The sequence below is a fragment of the Cololabis saira genome, chromosome 11 (assembly GCF_033807715.1).
Source record: "Cololabis saira isolate AMF1-May2022 chromosome 11, fColSai1.1, whole genome shotgun sequence".
Classification (NCBI taxonomy): domain Eukaryota; kingdom Metazoa; phylum Chordata; class Actinopteri; order Beloniformes; family Belonidae; genus Cololabis; species Cololabis saira.
Window position 1 is genome coordinate 42,852,220 of NC_084597.1, and position 24,485 is coordinate 42,876,704.

At 42.1% G+C, this 24,485-nt stretch overlaps 1 protein-coding gene across 1 annotated transcript; it reads left to right on the plus strand.

Annotated features, from left to right (window-relative positions):
- The first annotated feature begins 4,001 nt into the window (after positions 1–4,001).
- abraxas1 (abraxas 1, BRCA1 A complex subunit) lies at positions 4,002–24,485 on the plus strand. Its single transcript, XM_061733510.1, has 9 exons — positions 4,002–4,196; positions 5,436–5,526; positions 12,025–12,061; positions 12,134–12,200; positions 12,277–12,473; positions 15,327–15,443; positions 17,600–17,675; positions 19,297–19,408; positions 24,205–24,485. The coding sequence occupies exons 1-9, from the start codon at positions 4,116–4,118 to the stop codon at positions 24,411–24,413; spliced, it is 987 nt and encodes a 328-aa protein (XP_061589494.1). The 5' UTR covers positions 4,002–4,115; the 3' UTR covers positions 24,414–24,485.

The following is a 24,485-nucleotide window of genomic DNA, read 5'->3' on the forward strand; positions in this document are numbered from 1 at the left end:
CTCAAAAGTTTTATTACATTATTGGCACATTATTACACTATTGGCCTTATTACATTTGAAATGGCCAAAATTATTACATTATTGGCAGTTATTACGTTATTGGCCGTTATTACGTTTTTGGTTGTAACACTCCTTTAATTCATTACATCACTACTCATTGGGATGTGTCTCAGCACCAGTGTAGTGATTGTGGATCTTCCTCGGAGTCCCGGACCTGTCCCACCAGGGGGCAGCGTTGTGGGAAGCAGAATCATTTTGCCAGAGTCGGTCGTTCTGCTCCAGCCAACACCTCAAGAGGCTCACCCTCAGCAGCCATTTAGCCCCTACAACCATACACACAATGAGTGTGCTATGCTAGCCCTTCAAAACGTGCACTGTAGAGTTGCATGGTGTGTGTTTACCACTACTGTTAGATACAGAAGCTAATGTCTCCCTCCTGAATGCAGTGACAGTACAGCAGTTTTTCCCATTAATGTTATGCAAAGTCAAGGATTGACATCTTTGGCTCGATTAATCTCTCTGTGCACTATGGCTGCAAAACTGTTTCCGCCTTTACATTTAAAGCTGCACGGCATGATGCCAACCTTATGGGTCTGGATCAGATCACTGACGTGGGCTTCAAACTCCTGGATTACAGTGGCATCACCATCATTAACCATGTTGATTCACCTTGGTCTGCACGTTGGCCATAACTGTTTCCTGGCCTAGGCTGTTTTTTCTGCTTTCAACCATCAGCCCCTCCTTAACCTTGAAGTCTGACCCATTGTTCCCCTTGCTCTGCGTGTTGAGGTGGTAGCACAATTGAAGTCCCCGTTAGAGACTGACATAATAGAGCCTGTCAACGCATCACCCTGGATTTCTAATTTGGTCGCAGTAAGAAAGAAAACAGGAAAGCTTTGTTTGTGTGTAGACCTGAAGGCCATGAATAGGGTGGTCATTCCTGACAAGTATCCCCTTCCTACGGCTGAGGAGCTGACCACACAGTTCCATGGTTGTGTTCAGCAAATTGGATCACCGTCAGAGCTATCTTCAGGTGCCATTGCACCCTGACAGCCAAAACCTCACTGCCTTTGTCACACACGGTTGGGTTTTCCACTGCAAGGATGCCTTTTGGTCTTGTGACGGCCCCAGGGCCTCTGCTGGGACTTGGGTGTGTCTTTGTGTGGATGTGTTGCTGTGTGTCCTCTCCATTGTCTTTCAGAGTGCTGGTTCCTGGGTGGTTGTGCTCATCAAGGAATTGGAGGCAGCTGGCCACTGTCTCCTGATCCTATAAAACCTGCCCCATCCTGGTTGTCTGGGTCTCCTCTTCCCCTGGCACCACGTTGCATTTTGTTTGGAGTTCTCTTTGAGTTTCTGTAGTTTGGTTGGCATTATATTAGTTGACCTGGTAGTTTGTTTTCTGCCAGTTTCATTTGTTCGACTTATTATCGGGTAACATTTGTTAAAGACGATTTAACCTTTGTTAAAAATAAATTACTTTTTATTTAATCCTCTACGTGTGCTCCCCTCCTTTGCTTTGGTCTCAGAGCTGGACCATAACAGTCTAAGTTCAGCCCCTAGCTGCTTTCACAAAATCATGGCTGCTATTTTAGCAGGCAATCCAGGGGTGGTGGTATTTTTAGATGACATTTTGGTTCATGACCCAACAGCTTCAAGAAGTGCTCCAAGTCTTGGGCAGCCATAATCTCACATTGAATGGGGACAAATGTGTCTTTGCACTACCAGAAGTGGAGTTTGTGGGTTTTTGCCTAACTGCAGAAGGTCTTCCCCCACTCCAGTCAAATGTGGATGATGTGTTACACCTTCCAGAGCCCTCGTGCCCAGCTCAGGTTGCATAATTCCTGGGAATGACAGGATGCTACTTACATTTTCTTCCCCAATATTCAGTAACCACCGCCCCCATGCGTGAACTGCTGAGGACCGATGCAGCATGGGTGTGGACGTCCGCCTGCTTGGATGCGGTCCAACATCTGACCTCTCCTCCCGTGCTGGCACACTTTGATCCAACTTGCCTCACCTTCCTAACCTGTGACGCCTCCAGCTCGGCCATGGGAGCTGTTCTGTCCAGCTTCAGAGTGGTGTGGAGCGGCCACTTGCTTTGGCCTGACGGGCCTCTTCTTAGCGGAACAGAAGTATTCAGTTGGGGAGCGTGAGGCTTTGGCATGCATCTAGGGCCTCAGAGCGATGGCGTATGGCAGGCCTTACACACTGCGGACAGATCACCAAGCCCTTACAGCCCTACTTAGCTCATCTGGCACGGGACACAGACCATTGAGGCTTCACCGCTGATCTGATAGGCTCCAGCTGTAGGACTTCAATCTACAGTTCACTCCTGGTAGGGAAAATGTGGTGACTGAGTTCCTAGACGGAGGGACACAGGTGGCAGAGCCCCCTTGGGGCAGGTGCAAGCCAGGGTCTATGGAATGTATATTTGCCATGTTTGTTTCATAATGAACCTTTGATACGAATAAAAGAATTGGAAGAAAAAAAAATAAAGAAACCATGACAATGAACGGCATTACAGCAGCCAGTCTCATGCTGCTTTCCTGTGTCCTGTGTCCAGAAACCTCTGGTTAGAATTAAGAAACTGGTTACTACTTAGAATAGAGGACATATCAGTCTTATATCCCTCATATGTTTTTCTATATAGATAACTTGAAGTTGAATGTATCTGGCATATAGTTATTCTCATGGGTAAATATCATATTCCTTGTAGTAAGTGGAGGAATAGCAAACCCTCCTTTGATTGGTTTTTAAATTATTTAAAATTATTCTTCTTATCCCTAAGAAAAATAGACTCCAACAAAATGGCTAAAAAGATTTGTGACAATATATCTTGTTTTTTTTGCTTTTTTGATGCCTCAGTCCTTGCTCCTCTTTTTGGCACTTTTGTTTGCCTGATTTTAAATACTGTGATAGTTTTATAGTTTGCACTTTATAAAAACCCCAGTTTGTCTTTTATTTCAATATATAGTTAATTGTTTTTTCTATATTCTACATTTGACAGCATCTCGTATTATGTCTACTAAGTACACTATCCATAGGTGGTAGTAACGAGTTACATTTACTTTGTTACATTTACTTGAGTAAGTTTTGGGAAATGTTGTACTTTTAGGAGTAGTTTTGAATCACTATACTTTTTACTTTTACTTGAGTAGATTTGTGAAGAAGAAACTGTTCCTCTTACTCCGCTACATTAGGCTACGTTGAGCTGTTACTTTTCTTTTATCCCTTTTATCCACGTACGCGTCAATCATGACATCACTGAGTGATTCTTTGGGAAAAATCTTTGTTTTTGCATGTTTTGTCACATTTACACAGACTCAAACACACACAGAGTTTCTATGAGTTCATGTTTGTTCTAGTTCTGCCTGGTTAAAAAAGAAAAGTACAAAGGCTGGAAATGTTGTACTACTTGTGCTTAGTTTATTTTTTTATTCTGTTATTATTTTATTTATTTTATTATTAAAGTACTTGAATTTACTTTAAGATTATTTTAATTTAAGCTATTTTTTATTAATTTTAATTTATTTTATTATTTTATTGATGTAATTTGCCTATAGGTGATTATTTTGTACTTTTGTCTGATTGAATGGTTGTGTTAAAACAATAAATCAGACGTTACTCAACAGTTACTCAGTACTTGAGTAGTTTTTTCACCAAGTACTTTTTTACTTTTACTCAAGTAATTATTTGGATGACTACTTTTTACTTCTACTTGAGTCATATTATTCTGAAGTAACAGTACTTTTACTTGAGTACAATTTTTGGCTACTCTACCCACCTCTGATACTATCACATCCTTACGAGAATATGTTTAATTACTGTTATGTGTTGTTTTATTGTGTTCAATAAAGAAGAAGAAAAAAAGTCTCATGCTGCTTTGTTGTGTTCCGCTTCTCTCTGCAAGCGACAGTAGTCGACCAATAGGATGAGCGTATACTGCTACGTCACACTCATGTCTGAATAAACTGTCAGCTCATTGGTCACCTAAGCAAGAGTGGGACAACCGGAAGTTTTCATATTAAGCGCTCTGTTATTCATTTTTTCATTGGCTTTTATGAGTGTTTTGGGACTAATACGGGACGAAGTTTGTCCGTAAACCCGGGCCAGCCATGTCGGAGCCCACGGTCCGAGTGTCGGGGATCGTCCTGTCCTCGCTCATGCTGCAGCACGCCAACAGCGACGCGGACGTGGTGAGTTATCTCTGCAGTTTCTTCACTCGTAATAGTTACATTGTTACGTTATTGTTTTTTACTTTACTGCAATTAATGCATTAATCCTTTCAATTTAGTTTAAATTCCTTCAGTGATGTCATTGCAACTTTTTGACAAAGCTAACGGCTATCAGTAACAACAAACCAGACTTCATTCAAAAATCATGAATGAATGAATGAATGAATGAATGAATGAATGAATGAATGAATGTATGAATGTATGAATGAATGTATGTATGAATGTATGAATGTATGTATGTATGTATGTATGTATATAAACTTTATTCCGAATATGAGAAAACAACTATATATATATAAATAATTAAAACAATGTTACCATGTCCGAAAAGGAGTAGAAAGAAGCATGTGCTTATTTAATCCTACCCCTTCTCAGTAATTACAATACTCAATTCATTTAAATATCCTGTTTTAACACATTACTACTGCATATATTGTGTACCAACACCTCATGAACATACAGGACTGTCTCAGAAAATTAGAATATTGTGATAAAGTCCTTTATTTTCTGTAATGCAAAAATGTCATACATTCTGGATTCATTACAAATCAACTGAAATATTGCAAGCCTTTTATTATTTTAATATTGCTGATCATGGTTTAAAGTTTAGGAAAACACAAATATCCTATCTCAAAAAATTTGAATATTCTGGGAATCTTCATCTTAAACAGTAAGCCATAATCAGCAATATTAAAATAATAAAAGGCTTGCAATATTTCAATTGATTTGTAATGAATCCAGAATGTATGACATTTTTGTTTTTTTAATTGCATTACAGAAAATAAAGAACTTTATCACAATATTCTAATTTTCTGAGACAGTCCTGTACATATTTACAAACAAAGAAAATAAATAATGTGAGTAAACCAGTGAGTAAATGATGTGTGTGGTGATTGTCAAAGCCCTTCATCCTCCCTGTTTCCTGTGAAAACCATCTTTTTGTACGGCTGTTTGAACTGTGTCATGCTTGGACATTGCTTGAGCTCCTCATAAAAGTTAAGCAGAATGAAGTAGCAAAAGAAAAAAATACAATATAAAAACGCCTTTAACACGAAAACAAAGATATTGAGGTCTTTTGGTTAATTTGGCAGATAAAGAGTGAGTTATATACGAATCAGGTGTCCATGGCGCTGATGTTGAATAATAACTTGTGTGATTAAAACACCCATCCACCTGTCTTTGTGTCCACCCTTCTGTCAGGAGGGTTTGTTGTTGGGAGAAAGTAGGTTTGATGAGCAGGTCACCATCACCGACTCCCAGTCTGACCACATCCACATTGAGGAAACACACAGTAAGTATGCAAGTACATTTACTCTACTGCTCGTGTATTTTATGGGGCTCTGTTGGAACAATTTAATAGAAAAACAAAACACGTTGATAATATAATATCACTGCAGTTTAACTTAAATTTAGAGCAACTACTAGTAAAAAGGAAAGTTTATAAAAGTGAAACCTTCAGGTAGACCAGGGAATTAGATTATGGGTCAATGACGAATAAGGATTTTCAACAGGTCAATTTTAAAATAATAATAAAAAAAAAGAATATCTATTGCAGTAGTTCAAACATTAAGAATGTTGTGTACACATAAATTCCTATAAACATTTTAAATTAAGTGATTTCAGAGTTTTTTGTCAAGATGAATTGGCACTAGCCTTAAAAAAAGGTCATGTGGTGCAACCGTGATTCATATTAAAATCTTTTTTTTTTTTTACAAGTTTTCAGTATTATACAAAAAAATGTTGTTTTTTTTTAATTGTCGCGCCACATGATATTTCATAAAATGGACGTCATCAGTCAAACTTTGTTTGTATATTATGATGGAAATATAAATACAAATGTGTTGCAATCTTACACACTACAAGACAGTTCGGAAATCATGCCAGATAGAAGAAGATTGATTTAAATACATTTAGAGTGATTTCAAAACAAGAGTCCTGGTCGGACGGTCGCACCACATGACATTTTGATGCTTAAAACAACAACAAAATCCCCAAATAACTATTATTTTTTGTGAAAATTCAAGTGAGTCCATATGTGGGACAGGTAGTTCATATATATGGTATTTTTTTATCCATTTAAACCTTTTTTGAATTAAAAAAAAGTCTGTTTTTCAGAAAATATAGACGTCACGTCATTGACCCATATATTAGATTGTCCTTTATTCCTCCCTCAGTGGGGAAATTCGTTTTGTGCAGCAGCAGTTACACACAACACACACGCAGGGAAAGGGTGAAAAAAGAAAAAAAATATATAATTACAAAATATAAACAGTTTATACATTGGAATGAAAATAAAAGTAGAGCAGTACGAGAAAGAATGAAAAAGAGTGCCAAAAAAAAGCAGGTAGGATGTTTATGAGGTAGACAGATATTGCACATAATAATAATAATAATAATTCATTTTATTTAGTGGCGCCTTTCAAGTCACCCAAGGTCACCTTACAGAATAAAACAAAAACAAAAATACAATAGAAATACAAATACAGGAAATACAATAGAAATACAATAGAGATTATAATACATACACATATACAATGGACAACCGAGGTGCAACAGTACAGATAACGCAACAGTATGGTGGGAAGTAGTGTGTGGTGACCGGTCAAAGTGAATGGGCAAGTTTAAACAGGTGAGTCTTGAGTTGCGTTTTGAATGTGGTGATGGAGTCTATTTGTCTTATGTGTGGGGGGAGGGAGTTCCAGAGTCTGGGTGCCGTACAACTGAAAGCTCGGGCACCCATGCTGCTAAGGTGTGAGGTGGGAGTGAAAAGAAGTCCAGCAGAGGTTGAGCGGAGGGTGCGGGAGGGGGTGTATTCTTTCAGTAAGTCACAGAGGTAGGTGGGGGCTAGGTTGTGAAGAGCTTTGTGGGTGAGGAGGAGGTTTTTGTAAATGATGCGGTATTGGACTGGGAGCCAGTGGAGTTGGATAAGGACGGGGGTGATGTGGTCAGATGACTTGATGCGGGTGATGATCCGGGCGGCCGAGTTCTGAATGAGTTGTAGTTTGTTGGTGAGTTTGGTTGGGAGGCCAGTGAGGAGAGCATTACAGTAATCGATACGGGATGTGACGAATGAGTGGACCAGAATTTCGGTGCTGGATTGGGACAGTGCTGGACGGAGTCTGGAGATGTTGCGGAGGTGGAAGAATGCAGTCCGGGTGATGTTGTGGATGTGAGGTGCAAATGAGAGTGTATTGTCCAGAATGACGCCGAGACTCTTGACGTGGGGGGAAAAGGGTACCGGGAAGCCGTCGATGATGATGGGAGAGGGTTGTGACTTGGTGAGGGTGGATTTGGAGCCGATGAGAAGAGCCTCAGTTTTATTGCCGTTGAGTTTTAGGAAGTTATTGCTCATCCAGGTATTGATGTCGTGTAGGCAGGTGGTGAGGGAAGCGGGAGGAATGGCAGCGGTGGGGTTGGACGAGATATATATCTGAGTGTCATCGGCGTAAGTGTGAAAATGGACCCCATGGTGACGGAGAATTGAACCTAGGGGTAGGAGGTAGATGGTGAAGAGAAGTGGACCCAGTACTGACCCCTGGGGGACACCCATTGTGACACCCGTGCATCCGGATTTATGGTTCTGTAGTTGGACAAACTGTTGACGGTCAGTGAGGTAAGATGAAAGCCAGGAGAGTGCAACACCAGTGATCCCAATGCCAGCCAGGCGGTCCAGGAGTATTGGGTGAGAAATGGTGTCGAAAGCTGCGCTGAGGTCCAGGAGGATGAGGATGGTAAGTAGGCCAGAGTCAGCTGCACGGAGGAGGTCGTTAGTGATTTTAACCAGGGCTGTTTCAGTGCTGTGATTGGGGCGGAAACCGGATTGGAAGGGTTCGTGGAGGTTATTTAGATTGAGGTGGGACTGTAATTGTGCTGCTACCACCTTTTCCAGAGTTTTGGAGATGAAGGGAAGGTTGGAGATGGGCCTGTAGTGATTGAGGTCAGATGGGTCTGCACCTGGTTTTTTTAGGGTGGGTGTGATGGCAGCTAGTTTGAGGATTGGGGGAACGGTTCCAGTGGTGAGGGAAGAATTAATTATTTTGGTAATCATAGGGGAAATGGATGGCAGACATGCTTTGAGAAGCAGGGTGGGGAGGGGATCAAGCTGACAGGTGGTGGTTTTGGCTTTACGAATGAGTTCTGAGATGGTGTGTTCTGATACCGGAGTGAAATTGGTGAGAGGACTGGAGAGGGGTTGGTTGGTGGTGGTGGCACATCTTGTTGTTATTACCTGTTGCTCCGGTGATCGGCCTGGTTGTGGAGTCTGATGGCAGCGGGGAGGAAGGACCTGCGATGCCTCTCAGTGAAGAGGCATCTCATGAATGGGGGGGGCATTGTCCATGATGGAGGACAGGTTAGCCCCATCCTCCTCTCCCCCACCACCTCCACAGGGTGGAGACTGCAGCCCAGGACAGAGCCGGTGTTCCGTCCATTTCTGCTGCCTTGTCAAAAAATGCTATCTAATGGTTTTTTTTACCTTTTGTAGAGCTACAATTTTACTGTGCTTTACTCCCTAAACCACTTCCTTTCCCCCCCAATTGGTCCTTGTCGCTTGCCACCAGTGTTGGGACTTTAGTAACGCGTTATTTAGTAACGCTGTTAGTTTTGCGGTAACTAATACTCTAAAGCATTACTTTTTAAATTCAGTAACGCAGTTACCGTTACCAAACGGTGCGTTACTCCGTTATTTCTGGCTACAGTGAAGCTTTTTATCCCCCACATGGAGACTGGAGGAAACGTAGTGTGGATGTGTGTTCAAAAACATGACGGTCATGAGCCAAGAGAAGGCGAGTTTCTCAACGTGGAGATATTGTCATCACAGCAATCCCTGGTTTTTCGCAGGGGTTACATTCCAAAAAGAACCCGTGATAAGTGAAATTCTTTTTACAATTATTATAGAAGGCTTCAAATTGCGGGGATCACTGCTCTTCTGAGCCGCTGCATCCCAACTCTGTAGCGTCTTTTTCTCCTAAAGCCGCGGTGCAGGAGTGTTTTTACCAGAGAAGAAAATAGTTATGGGTCGTTGTTGTCGCTCTTTTTTCTTCTGGGCAAAAAGATTCTTATAAACCGACACCATGGATTATATCTGAGACTGTAATGAACGATTCATCAAAGTTCCCATTCCTGAGCTGCTGCGGAAGCTCATTGGTCGTTCTCAGCTTGTTGCTAAGCAACCAACGTTACTGATACAGGAAGTGAAGAAGCGGGGAGACTGTTTAGCCAATCAGAATGCAGAACACGATGCACAATGTAAATCCATACAGAACCTGCTGAAATGAAGGCTAGAGGGGATTAATGGGAGCATTTAAAATAATGTTTTTATTTAAAGTAACTCAATAGTTACTTTTCATAGTAACACATTACTTTTTGGTCTAAGTAACTGAGTTACTAACTGAGTTACTTTTTTAATGAAGTAACTAGTAACGGTAACTAGTTACTATTTTTCAGTAACTAGCACAACACTGCTTGCCACGCCGTCATTGTAAATAAGAATGTGTTATTAATGACCTGCCTGGTTAAAAAAGGCGAATGACTGAATGAATATTAAATAAAGCGATAGAATTGTTTTTTTTTTCTCTCTTTATCGTATAATGTTCACAAAGTGTATTGCAATTCATGTCATGGGTAGTGTATTTTGAAGCTTTGGCCTTTCTTATAAAGTGCCAAAGCCCCCTCTGGCCAGCCGGGGAACAGATGGGGTGGGGAGGATCCGGCCGGAATAACGTGATCCTTCCACGCGCCACGTCCGGCCAGAGAAACCCCACCCTGTCTGGTGAAAAGAAGCTGCTCACTCCTCAGGTTAAGGAGGAGACCTGAGCTCAGTGTAGGAACTCCTGGGGTTGGTAGAGGATGGCAATGCCCAGGGGCCTCATCTATAAAGCTTGCTTGCGCAGAAAAAGCGCCTGAAAGTTGCGGAAGCCACCTTCTACGCAAATCCTCGGATCTAAAAAGAAAAAACTACGGTAACCGAAAAATCTGCTTATCTTTACGGCAACCCTGACCCTCCCGTAAGAATTTACTTAAGACACGGGGAACTGGCGACGCAGGGTTTGAGGTGGTGAAATGAAGCCAGATTCATGTCATACTCTTAATAATGTCATCACACATCACAACATATGTCAGACTTAAAATAATAAAATAATAAAATATAATAAAATAGCGCTGATCGTGTCCTCTGTGTGTGAAGCTGTCAGTCAGGACTCTGCTGCTGCTGCTGGAGCTGCAGCCTCCTCTGCACCGCTTTAGGACAGAACAAATGAGGGGCTGCGTTTAGGGAGCCCCACGGAGCCCCTCATTTCTTCCCTAAAGGGACTCAGATTTTTTTTCATATATATGAGTTTTGCGCGCGCGTGAAACCTTTAGGTGCTGCTTGTGTATGGTGCCTAAATTAGGGTCCCGCGTTAAAACGACGCAGAGCCTACGGCGTAGGGTACACGGCGACGCGCACCTACGGCGTAGGCTCTGCGTCGGTGACGCAGAACCATAAACCCGCCCTGAGCAGCTCTGAGGGGAGACGGGGGAGGAGGAGGGGGAGCGGGGGGGTGAAGCGGGGCTGCGGGGCCGTTTTCATATCGCTTTCATACAGTGTCTTGATAATTTGCAATTTAAGGCTGAGCCTACCGTTAGTTTTTAAACTGTAAAAAGTAAGGGGAAAAAAAACATGATTTTGAAAAGACGGGGGGGCATGTCCCCCCTGTTGCGCCGGGGAACTCACAGCGTTTAGCGCAGCAACGGCGTGCTGCCACTCACTCGCTTTATTTTATTGTATACTATTTATATAGTTATTCTAACTTTTACTGTGACCACCAAATAATGTGGTTTTCCTGTCCTCCACATCATCTACAACATTTAGGTCTCCGTGAAAGTCAGTGTCACAGTGGCTGCTACTTCTAATTCATTCTGACGCACAAACAGGCTGCAGGAAGCCACTGCGCATGCTCAGCAGGCTCATCCATATGCATTTATGGGCGTGTACAGGGCGGGGATTCAGCTACGCAGCCTTCCAGCTGGACTGTGATTCATGAAGGAACGTTGCGTGCAAATCTGCGTGCACATGGTTTTATTGATCCGGATTTTTTTTTGCGCCCGGCATTTTCGGCTTTTGAGCGTACGTGCACTTTTAGTATGACTCCTACGCACTCCATTTTAAATGAGGCCCCAGGACTGTTACTTTAGATAGGAGCACTGGGTGATGAAATGGGGAAAAACATCAGGATAAAAATATTTAAAAAAAAATGATAATGATAATTAGAGGAATACTTGATGTGATGATACTTGTTGTTTTCCTTTGTGGTTCCTTCAAGATCTATAGTTTTGAGTAGTGCTTGTAGTGGCACTCTGTTCACTCATATTTTTACCACCTTTGAGTCAGTCCACAAAAACACTATTTTGGACGATAGCGATAAGACATGACAACTTTCCTTGGCTTTTAAAAGTTTACTTGAAAAGATTAAAGTAAATTACAAGTCCAATGCACGGTCAAAAGACTGTGTTGCTTCCAGCATTTTCTGACTCAAAGTGAAACTTAGCTTCTCCTTACATCAAACCACAGTCACAAAATTACAGTGACATCACAACCTAAAATACAAAATATAGGAAACATAGAAAAGACTTTATCATGTACATATTGGTAAATTATGAATTTTAGTCGAATGTAAACCTTGTGAATTATAATGAAATTATCATCACCCATTTTTAACTGTTTTAACTATATTATGAATCATTACCTAATCAGGCCCTTACTGGCCGTTACAGTGGTACTTGGGTGTGACTTGGTGTGTTTCTCTGACAGATGTCCAGAAGCACATCGCCTGCCACAGACTGAACACGTGAGCATTGCACAATTAGTGTTGTTGTCGTCAAGTGTTTGAGTGTTATGTGTAATGGTGTGTGTGTGTCAGCCTGTACAGCTGCTCCGGGGACGTGAACATGCAGGTGCTGCAGGAGATGCTGGGAAACAACAAGCAGGTGAGTGATGAAGGAGCGGCGGAGACGCGGGTCAGCGTGGCGTTGGTGTGACCTGTGACCTGTGAGGCATGTGCAGGACAGCGTGATCGGCTGGTACAGACAGCGTAGGAACACGGAGCAGTGCATGACCTTCAGGGAGAAGCTGGTCCAGGAGAATCTGAGGAGGGATCTCGTCAACCCTCACTTGATCTTCTTGCTGCTGACGCCCAGCAGGACCACGTCTGCAGGCTCCACCCACCAGATAGAGTACTCCGCCTTCATCTCCGACGTCAGGTGACAAGCCCACTCACAAACTATTTCCAGCTTGATCTTGAACTTTTAATGTAAAAAATATCCAAAAGAATGCAGGGGACATTTCAAATGAAAATAAAAATAGTGCTGGTTCCAAATTTGAATGGGACTTTCTTGTGTTTAAAGACAGTTTAAGGTGAAGGTTTTTTATGGTTTTCTTCACAAATTCAGGTAAGTTTTAAATTCTCCAACTTTCTCTGTTGTGGACGGTTCAGGACTGCAGGCAGACCAGTCCATTGTGTTTCCCTCTTGCTCCTCAGTCGTGTTCTTGACCAAACCGGAGTCAAGTTCTCTCGTCTGATTTATGTCTGACCTGGCAATAAAGCTTTTTCTGATTCTGATTCTGATTCTGATTCTGATGTGTCCAGAATAAGGGTTTCATTGTCGTCTTGGAAAATTCATGGACACCTCTGGAACAGATATGGTCTTGAAGGCAGCAGATCTTGCTCCAAGGTTTAAGTGGACCTCTCTGCAATAACCCAGTTAATCCCACAAAAATATCCAAATGATGTGTCATTAGCAGCCCTTTGAAACACTCAATCATAATTGTATTAGTTAAAACCCATATAAGTCTAGTTATTACAACTTTTAAAAGTCCCAGCATTGCTTCTAAAGACTTTGTAACTTTCATATTGGTAGCCAATTTCTGGCTGATTGGATGTTCGGCTACCTATACGAGTACTGGGAGCACTATGATGAATATCGAGGTCAAGACGAAAACAACAATTATCGATGTATTTCAATATTGTAACTTTAGTGCAAATTTCAATTTAGCACATTCATTTAAACACATTAATTTTTAGTGTAGTATACATTGAACAAGACCGTAAACATTTAAGATAGAGGTAGCAGGCTGAACATGCTTTCAAGGCTAGGCCTACAACGAAGAAAATAGATAATACATTTAGGATATTTTGATTGTGTGTGTGTGTGTGTGTGTGTGTGTGTGTGTGTGTGTGTGTGTGTGTGTGTGTGTGTGTGTGTGTGTGTGTGTGTGTGTGTGTCTGTGTGTCTGTGTGTGTGTGTGTGTGTGTGTGTGTGTGTGTGTGTGTGTGTGTGTGTGTGTGTGTGTGTGTGTGTGTGTGTGTGTGTGTGTGTGTGTGTGTGTGTATATGTGTGTGTGTGTGTGTGTGTGTGTGTGTGTATATGTGTCTGTGTGTGTGTGTGTGTGTGTGTGTGTGTGTCTGTGTGTGTGTGTGTGTGTACATGTACACTGTTTTCTTTTCTTTCAACCCCTTTTTATCCACTAATCTACACTCCATGGTACATCTTCAAGCACTCAATGTGCAGTGGTGCTTTGCTTTTCATACGTGGTGCGTTTGTCACAACGGTGACATCTCTGGAACCGGTGCACTGTGACCCACTGTGAGGGTGACATGTTTGTGAGTTCTATGACCACATTGAACAAAGTTGAGTAATTTCAAATGCATACATCAATACTAAACACCATAAACATGATGTGGACCAAAAATCTATGTGCTATCTTTATGTTAAAGGAGCATGAGGCAGGATTTATGAAAAAAATGTGTATACGTTTTAAGTTTTCTAGTAATAATGTCAGATGAAGCGTTCCAAACCAAAAAGAATGAGCCCTCTAGTGTATCTCTCCGTTGCCTTGAACAGGCTGTGTGCTGCAAAATGTGCTGCAATTCTGGGCCCGAATTTCCCGCGCTGGGCTGCGGATGTGACGTCACATGACGCTGCATGCACGTTCTCCCCGTTCTCCCATGGCCGGCTTCGCTCTTGAGAAAACCATGAAATACCTTCACCTTAAACTGCACCACTCTCTACTGCAGCACTCTCTACTGCAGCACTCTCTACTGCAGCACTCTTTACTGCAGCACTCTTTACTGCAGCACTCTCTACTGCAGCACTCTCTACTGCAGCACTCTTTACTGCAGCACTCTTTACTGCAGCACTCTCTACTGCAGCACTCTTTACTGCAGCTCTCTTTACTGCAGCACTCTTTACCTGCAGCACTCTCTACTGCAGCACTCTCTACTGCAGCACTCTTTACTGCAGCACTCTTTACTGCAGCACTCTTTACTGCAGCACTCTTTACTGCAGCACTCTTTACTGCAGCACTCTCTACTGCAGCACTCTTTACTGCAGCACTCTCTACTGCAGCACTCTCTACTGCAGCACTCTTTACTGCAGCACTCTCTACTGCAGCACTCTCTACTGCAGCACTCTTTACTGCAGCACTCTTTACTGCAGCACTCTCTACTGCAGCACTCTCTACTGCAGCACTCTTTACTGCAGCACTCTTTACTGCAGCACTCTCTACTGCAGCACTCTTTACTGCAGCTCTCTTTACTGCAGCACTCTTTACCTGCAGCACTCTTTACTGCAGCACTCTTTACTGCAGCACTCTTTACTGCAGCACTCTTTACTGCAGCACTCTTTACTGCAGCGCTCTTTACTGCAGCGCTCTTTACTGCAGCACTCTTTACTGCAGCACTCTTTACTGCAGCACTCTTTACTGCAGCACTCTTTACTGCAGCACTCTTTACTGCAGCGCTCTTTACCTGCAGCGCTCTTTACTGCAGCGCTCTTTACTGCAGCACTCTTTACTGCAGCACTCTTTACTGCAGCACTCTTTACTGCAGCACTCTTTACTGCAGCACTCTTTACTGCAGCACTCTTTACTGCAGCACTCTTTACTGCATGAGTTAATGCTCAAGTCAGAGTCAAGTCACAAGTCCTTAGAATTAGGGCTTGAGTCAGACATGAATCCGAGTGGGGATACTATTATTACTATTAATACTGTATTGGGAGTATTTGTTGTGTAGTATTGGAGCAGTAAATATTCTCGTTGTTTGGTCTTCTGTAAAGGAGATTCAAGAAGCTCCCCGTGCTCATCAACAACCTGGGTCTTCTGGAGCAGCCGGCGTACTGGAAGACCTCAGCTTCAGGCTCTGCTGCAGGTTACCTCAGCATGAAGAATCACAGGTAAAGTCCTGCACACACCAGCACCATCCCAGTTACCGTCGTAGTGTCCTTGGGCAAGACACCTTACCCAGCTTTCCCCGTGTGAATGTGTATGAATGTGTATGAATGTTGGTGGTGGTCGGATGGGCCGTTTGGCGCGGAATGGCAGCCACGCTTCTGTCAGTCTGCCCCAGGGCAGCTGTGGCTACAAAACGTAGCTTACCACCACCAGTGAGAATGTGTATGAATGAATAATGATCTAAGTGTAGCACTTTGAGATTCATTGAATGGAAAGTGCATTACAAGTTAAATGCATTATTATGGGCATGCCAAGTAATGGCATGACCATATTGCAATCGTCCAGAATGGCCCAAAGGGCAATGTTGCTAGCATTTTGCTAACAAGCTAAAGTCGCAAAAGTCCCACGTCACACCAGCGGGTGTACAGCATGACCCCGCACTGATGTGGAAAAAAAAAATCCCCAAAAACTAAAACACGTCCGAAAAAATGAGGAAAAACATGAAAATGAAGGCGATATATTGGTATACAGAAAAGTTTCCCTTTTCTTATTATTCTTATTATTCCGCACTTTTTTTCGTCCGTTAATACGGCCCGAACCGCAACGTGCACCCATGCATGGCATACATCGTTGGATGCGTGTCCATCGTGATTCGATGGGTATTACTTTTCTCAGTAATAGGGGTTACCGTGGCAACGCTAGTTGCCAAAAAGCAAAAAAAAAGGCGAAAATTCCCGCGCTTATTGCTCGGCCGAACTTTATCGTAGAGACATCGTTCAAACTTTGAAACACTCGGCCCGATAGTCTTTAAAGGACCATACAACTACATCATTCTAGTTATTACGGTTTTTGCGATATTTAACTTTCAATTTAAAAAAAAAATCTCTTTTATTTTGGACGTTTGTTGCTAGGCAACGGTTTATCGTACAGACATCATTACAACATTGACAAACCCGGGACGCTTTGTACTGCAACATATTTTAGTCTCGTCAAGCTAGCTATTACGGTTTTTGAGATATTCCACGTTGCTCATTTTGACGCTAACGGAATTTTGGACGCTTGTTGCGCGGCAACGCGATATCGTAGAGACTTTGATTCAACGTTAAAATACTCAGCTTGATGTGGACTACAACATACTGAGGTCTCATTACGCTGTCGTTTACAGCTTTTGAGATATTGAAGCCAAATTGTCCCATTCTATCCTATGGGGCTTGTTACTATGGCAAAAAAAACCAATGCATTTGTATGGGGGACCATGTGAATAAACAATCTGTTAATGCTGTCCGAACCGGAACGTGCACCCATGCATGGCATACATCGTTGGATGCGTCTCCATCGTGCCTCGATGAGCATTACTTTTCTCAGTCAAAAGTGTTACCGTGGCAACGCTAGACGCCAAAAAGCAAAAAAAAAGGTGAAAATTCAGACGCTTATTGCTCGGTCGAACTTTATCGTAGAGACATCGTTCAAACTTTCAAACACTCGGCCCGATTGGCACTAACGGACCCTACAAGCTCATTATGCCAATTATTAAAATTTTTGCGATATTGACCTTTAATTTTTCTTTTTTATTTCCATTTGACTTTGGACGCTTGTTGCTAGGCAACAGATTATCGTAGAGACATCGTACAAATGTCCCCTGACTCGCTGTGGACTTCAACATACTCAAATCTCATGAAGCTGGTATTTAAGGAAATTTTATGTCAAAATCCAGGCCAAATGGCCCCATTCATTCGGATGGGGTTTTGTACCATGGTGAAAAAAAAAACCTATCCGTTAACGTAGCCTGAACCAGAACGTGCACTCATGCATGGCATACATCGTTACATGCGTCTCCATCTTGCCTCGATGGGCATTATTATTCTCAGTCAAAAACGTTACCATGGCAATGCTAGATGCCAAAAAGCGCGCCCCATTAATAACTATTGGGAGCACAGGAATGAATGAAATACAAGCGTAAAAACACCTCAAGCTGACATAGAACCACCCCGAACACAACCACTACAGCCCCAAACCAAAGCAGCGAGAGGGGACGAATGGGCGGTAGGGCATGCCCATATCAAAATTTCCAGAAATTTTCTAGTTATTATTATTATTATTAGCACCTTCAGGCCACATCTGTGTCTCCATGCTCCTCCCCTCCGACTCTCTGTTTCAGGTCCAACCCCACCTCTCCCAACAGCCTGCTGAAGGAGGTCAACAATATGAATAAGAGTCTGCAGGCCAAGCTGGAGGTGAGGGAGGTCTGAGGGAGGTCTGAGGGAGGTCTGAGGGTAGGGCTGCCACCTTTCAGAAATAGAAATAAGGGACGCCCTGATTTCAGCAGCGCAGGAGCCAAAAAAAAGCGCCAAAACTTCTAAACTGCATAAAAATTTGTTTATTTTATATGAAAAAACAAAATGCTCTGATTTAAAGTTTAAAGTGCTTTAATAGCATTGAACTTTCATGACTGTATATAGACAGCTAACCATACTAGCAACTGAAATATCCTCCTATGCTATGTATGTTCACATCAGCCCAGATGTATAATATAGCCTACAGGTGAAGAATATGGTGTAAAAGTTAATTTATTTCAATAATTCAACTAGAATATGGTGTACAAGTTAATTTATTTCAATAATTCAACTAGAATATGGTGTAAAAGTTCATTTATTTCAATAACTCAACTAGAATATGGTGTACAAGTTAATTTATTTCAATAATTCAACTTAAAAGGTGAAACTAATATATTATTTAGTCTTATTACATGCAAAGCAAGATATGTTAAACCTTTATTTGTTATAATTTTGATGATGGAATTGTTTATTGATTTCATAAAATATTCTCTAATTAATTTTTTATTTGGGGTTTTCATAAACTGTGAGCCATAATCATCAAAATCATAACAAATAAAGGCTTGAAATATCTCAATTTGCATGTAGTGGAAATAATATATTTGTTTCACCTTTAGTTAAATTTACTACGAATGACGTTTTGCAATATATTCAAATTTTCCGACCTCCACCTGTATATTATGACATCAATAAATAAGAGCATAATATACTGTATGTCCGTATTGGTTCAATAATTCCCAAATCCATGCCCTACCTGGAGGTGAAGCCCGAGTCCTCCCCGCTGTCTGACACACACACACACACACACACACACACACACACACACACACACACACACACACACACACACACACACACACATATACATATACATATATATATATATATATATATATATATATATATATATATATATATATATATATATATACCGTTGCTGCTTCCACCTGCCTGCTGTGTGCTGCTGCCGTCCCTGACCCCCCAGTCTGGCCCTCGGCAGGAGGGTCCCCCCTTATGATCCAGGTCCTGCTCAAGGTTTCTTCCTCCTAAAGGGGAGTTTTTACCTGCCATTGTTTATGTAATAACTGCTCGGGGGTCATGTTCTGGGTATGGGTCTCTGTAAACCGTCTAGAGACAACTCTGTTGTATTAGACGCTATATAAATAAAATTGAATTGAATTGAATTGAATTGAATATACATAAACGTAGAAAGATCTGGGCACAGACGCAGCAGTCCTGTTGTCCCGCCAGAAAGATTTTGCTGGCCTTAATGTTTCCTGTGTTTTATTTTGTTCATTATTGATAAATTTAGTATTGATGTGTGTGTGACAGACGTGTGTTTGGGGCGTTAATGGAAATACGGGACAAATCGCGTCCCGTATCAGTTCAATACGGGACGCAACATTTTTTTCTCAAATAAAGGAAAATTCCGTATTTTACGGGACGGGTGGCAACCCTACCTGAGGGAGTGGTTTAACCTCCAGCTGCCGTGCTTCACTTCACCTGTTGTGTCTGTGGGCAGAAACTGTGCCGAGGCGTGGAGGAGAGTGAGCGAGAGGTCGAAACACTGCAGGCAGAAGTTTCTGCTCTCAGGAAGAGAAGGGAGCAGCGAAGGATGGCAAGGAAAGCTTCAGGTGAGGTGCAGGACTCTACGCTACGGCAGCTACGGCAAGCCGTCACAGACAGAAAACACATAAACATAATGTGTTTTGCAAAGAAACAAATCAGGGCAGAAAGGTTTATATGTCCAAAGTGCGGTTTTAAAATAATACTTGACACCATCTGGCCCTGGAGACTACCACTCTACCGTGTTTATCAGAGATTGTTTTGACATCAGACAAAGGCAGGTGCTTATTAATTAAAGCTACCCCTCTACTCTTTTCTGGTGATGGATGAACTGAACACTTGTCCAACCCAGTCGTGCTTTAACTTTGCATGTTCGGCAGCAGACAGTAGGTTTCTTGGAGTAGGGCTATTATGTTCCTTTTTTAAAAAGCTCAACATTTTTTTTCTTCTTAATGGGATTGTGTATCCCTCTCACATTCCAGCTACAGATTTTAACAATAGATTCATCCCTCGCCATTCTTCTTCATGGTTGGGAAAGTGCTTAAATAGTATGTATGCATATGAAAAACTAGAAGGTACCCATAGCTCACAAGAGTGAAACATTAACTCAGAATGTAAAAGAAAATAACCAAATACTGCTTTGCTAATAATAACAACAAAACTATTAACAAAACACAAACATGTAAACCCTGGAGTCAGACTTAGGCCTTTTATTCACCGCAGGGGCATTACCAGGCTTCCCTACAAAAATGAAGGGAGAAGCTGGACCGTCCTTTTTTCCCCCCTTTAACAACTCAAACGATATCACCTCTCAGCCCGCAGCTCTGCATGAAACAAATGGAACATATTTAAGTATCAGTGTAATCAGAGGTGTCAAAAGTATTCAAATTCATTACTCGGGTAGAAGTATAGATACTAGAGTTTAAAAATACTCCTGTAGAAGTTGAAGTATCAACTCAAGTTTTTTACTCAAGTAAAAGTATAAAAGTACTGGTTTCAAAACTACTTAAAGTATAAAAGTAAAACTAATGTAAGGGGGAAAAAAGCCATTAAGGACAAAAGCCATTGAAAATGAATGCATCTTAGTATAATGCAAATATATTAAAGAAGCATATATGTGTACTATTGAGCATTAGCATGTGTTTCAGAGAGCAGGAGATATGATGACTAGTTGCCTATAAGTATTGTAATGGTGCAAAAAGTCAAACTTCATGTTCATGTTATCATTTATCCTAACCTTTATTGGAATGTACATCCAAGTTTAGTTGCAGGAATCTGAGGGAACGGATGTAAGAACAAAACTGGACAAGAACATCTGAAACAACCACAACCAAATTCACTCTATCCGGATGGAGCAATTTACCTGGATAGTTTTTATTTAAAGGCCCAAATGAAATAGAGTAACGAGGCTGTTTTTAAAATGCAAGGAGTAAAAAGTACAGATAATTATGTGAAAATGTAAGGAGTAAAAGTAAAAAGTCGTCTGAAAAATAATTACTCCAGTGAAGTATAGATAACCAAAATTTCTACTTAAGTAAAGTAACAAAGTATTTGACACCTCTGAGTGTAATCCAGCAGTTGAACAGTGTGGGTGTAGGTGCTTTAAAACCCTAGATCTGATCACAACACATGAGCAATTCAAAACTAAACGAAGACAACTTGAAACATAAAAATCAGAAAAGCTTACGATATAAATTTCGAAGTAAGATTCCTTATGCTCATCGACTCACTTAAAGGAGCTTGAGGCAGGATTTATGAAAAAAATTCGTAAACGTTTTAAGTTTTCTAGTAATAATGTCAGATGAAGCGTTCCAAACAAAAAAGAATGATCCCTCTACTAGTGTATCTCTCCTTTGCCTTGAACGGGCTGTGTGCTGCAAAATGTGCTGCAATTCGGGGGCCAAATTTCCCGCGCTTTCCTGCGGATGTGACGTCACATGACGCTGCATGCACGTTCTCCCCGTTCTCCCGTGCCGGCTTCACTGTTGGCTGCAGTACCCCCAACGGCCGTCGTGGTGAAGGGTGGCGCTAGAGAGTCTCATTTCTTAAAAGGAGCCTCATGCTCCTTTAATTATCAAACCATATCCATTGGAAGCTGTAGATGATTGCAATTCTGAATGTGAAGGAGATTCCTCAGCCTGGGGGGGGCCAACGCGCCAGGTCGAGGGATTTTTTTCAGAAAGGCTTGCACAGCTTGAATGAACTCTTGTCGTTTCTTCACAACAGCTCCTAGTCCTCAAATATCATAATTTCAGCCCCTTTATATGACAGAGCCTGGGCTTATCTCACTGCTTGCAGGATCGGGGCTTTATCCTGGAAGTTATGGAGCTTTACAACCACGGCACGGGGTCTTCTTAAGAGCAGTTTAGAAGCCTTTTTTTTTTAATTGCACTACACGCCGTCATGTTGGCCAGGAAGCCGACTGAAACACGGCCACCGTATGTCAGTCAAAGTTAGCAGTGGCTACCAGCTCTAGCCAATCCCCACCGGAGGAGCTGCAGAGACGGGTCACACGTTTACAGCAACATATCCAGTTTCAGGTATAGTTTCTTTGGCAGAATCAGAACTGCATTTATCTGACGCACAAACTGCCTATTGGTTTGGTAAGTTTGGTAACACGACGATGACTGATGAACAGGTGATAATGGATAGGTATTGGCTCAGCCAACCGTCAATCAAAAGGGAAACGGAAAAAGATTTATTGCGTTACGTAAATTCACCTGAGGTGGTACAAAAAAACCCCTCCCTCAGAGTTTTCACAGGTCAGACATCAAACAATAGAGACCAAAACGGTTTTTGTACCAGACTGTTCATTTCTGCTCTAAAGAGGTGAGTGGAGTTTGAGCCGCCTTTGCAGCCGTCTCCAGTATCCAAGAACTGTCATTTTTGTAACTTTCAAGTTTGTGTCAGTACAGAACTGAGCTTGTTGGCACTTGGATGAAACCAGCTCAGAGGACATCATGTCAGAGACAACTAAGAGAAAGTGAGCATGAAGCCCCTTTCACGTAGAACACACAAAGCGGCGGCCACCGCCGGCTTTCCCATTCATTGTGTATATGCTACCGCCGCGCAAGAGCGGCGGGCTCTGCCGCCGAGCTCGACGGCGCAAAAGAGGCGCCGGCGTTGCGCCGCGCCTGCCTACCCGAATTGAACATTTTTTAATTTCACCGTGCCGCGCTGTGACGAAATCTCGGCGGTGTCCAATAGGAGAGAAGGTGCTGGAGGGTGAAAAGAAACTTGCAGCTTGTAGATCAGAGACGATCAAGATGGAAGAAAGAATGATCTTGGCTGTGTCTGTGACTGCGTTTCCATGCATCAATAACCCTTTTAAAACCCGAATATTGGCAATAACCCCAATTTGCACGGCCATGTAAACACCAATAACCCCTTTGAATAACCCGAATTTGCTCATATTCAGGTTTTTAAAAACCCCAATATGAGCCCTGGGTTACTCCTTTTAAACCTGAATATTGGGTCATGTAAACACCAAACGGAATATCCCCATCAACATCCCCCATGCCATTGTTTATATAATAATTGCTCGGGGGTTTATGTTTATGTTTATGTTTATGTTTATGTTTATGTTTATGTTCATGTTCATGTTCTGGATCTCTGGAAAGCGTCTAGAGACAACATCTGTTGTATTAGACGCTATATAAATAAAATTGAATTGAAATTGAATCAAACGGAACAGGAATTAGTTTTCTGCACATGCTCTGTTCACAAGGAATCCTGGTCTTTTGAGTCCAGGAAGTTCTTCTAAACACGGAGAAACCAAGACCAGGAGGAGACTAATCACTTCATAAATGTAATGAAGGATATGAACATTTCTGCATTTGTAGACGGTAGAAAGTACCGGGATAGAAGATTTACAAGAAGGTGAGAGAAAAGTTGCGTGAAGCAGCATTTGTTTTGAATTTGGATACAGGAAGAAGAAGCAGAAATGACGGTAATTGTGTCATGATGTTCTCCGTGCATCGCTGGTTTGATCCAGATATCCTGAATGATTAATTACCATGTAAACGGAATATTCCCAATGTTTCAGTAACCAGAATATTAGCAATGACCTGAATTTCGACTGCATGTAAACGTAGTCCCTGTGAGGAGCTGTGGGATGAGACTGCAGGCCTATCGATACATCAATAAAAAGGGACAAAAGTGGAGAGAAATCTCCCAGAATTTGGACATACCGGGTGTGTTTAAAAGTGGGACGAGCCTGTATTCCTCCTTCAAATCCTGTCTTCTCATGAGGATTTCATGGACCCACCTTGCTGCTGCTGCTCCTCTCCTCCTCCTCCTCAGAACTAAAGCCAGGGCTTTTCTTTGAAGCAGATACATTTTTCAAACCGATCTGTAGCTACTGTATGTCCAAATGAGTGGGAAAAGGGCGCCAGACCGTACGCGATTCGCGCATGCGTGCCTTGCTCTGCACCAACTCTGCGCCCACCCCGGCGGTGTGCGCGGCGCAAACCATGTTCTATGTGAAAGCAGCTTAAGAAGGAGACAGAAACTAAGCAAGAGACTGAAGAGAAGTAAATCTGTGTCATAAAAATGACTTGTAGAGGGGGAAGTTCCGCTAAAAACCAGGATCATTACACTTTGTTTTATATTTTTACCCTCCTCTCTTTTACTTGAATGAAAATGCAAATTCACCATTTTTTAGTACTTATGAAAACTGATTTTTTTTTAATAAATGAGCACCCTTGAATGTTTACCGTTTACATAGAACTTGTTTTGTTTTTTTTTTCTACTGCTTGTAACACTTTTTTTTCTTTGTTCCTGTGATTTGTATTTGAAAGCTGCACTTTGTGACCCTGATGTCCTGCCATATGCTGCCCTGACCCCATGTTTCCTGTGTGAGCAGACGCCCCCATGCCGCCCGAGCCGCGGAACAACCCGCGCCTGATGGAGGCCATCAGAGCTCTGCTGGGAGACGCTCCTCTGCTCCTGACCCAGACGCTAGACCTGCAGTCCTGCCCCATCCCCGACCCCCACGTCTCCATGGAAACGCAGGGGAACCTGGACACGGCACGGGAACAACCCCCCTTGATGGACACGAGCATTAGCACCTAAATTTAAAAAATAGTTCACCTTTGAGGAAATTTATACTTTGAAATTTGTACAAATAAAGCAGATTCATGATGT

Bases quoted from the DNA above. Each gene is read 5' to 3' on its own strand.
- abraxas1 (XM_061733510.1), top strand. From the start codon at position 4,116: ATGTCGGAGCCCACGGTCCGAGTGTCGGGGATCGTCCTGTCCTCGCTC. The intron at 5,527-12,024 runs GTAAGTATGCAA...TTTCTCTGACAG, and splicing joins CCACATTGAGGAAACACACA to ATGTCCAGAAGCACATCGCC. The intron at 17,676-19,296 runs GTGAGGGAGGTC...GTCTGTGGGCAG, and splicing joins GTCTGCAGGCCAAGCTGGAG to AAACTGTGCCGAGGCGTGGA.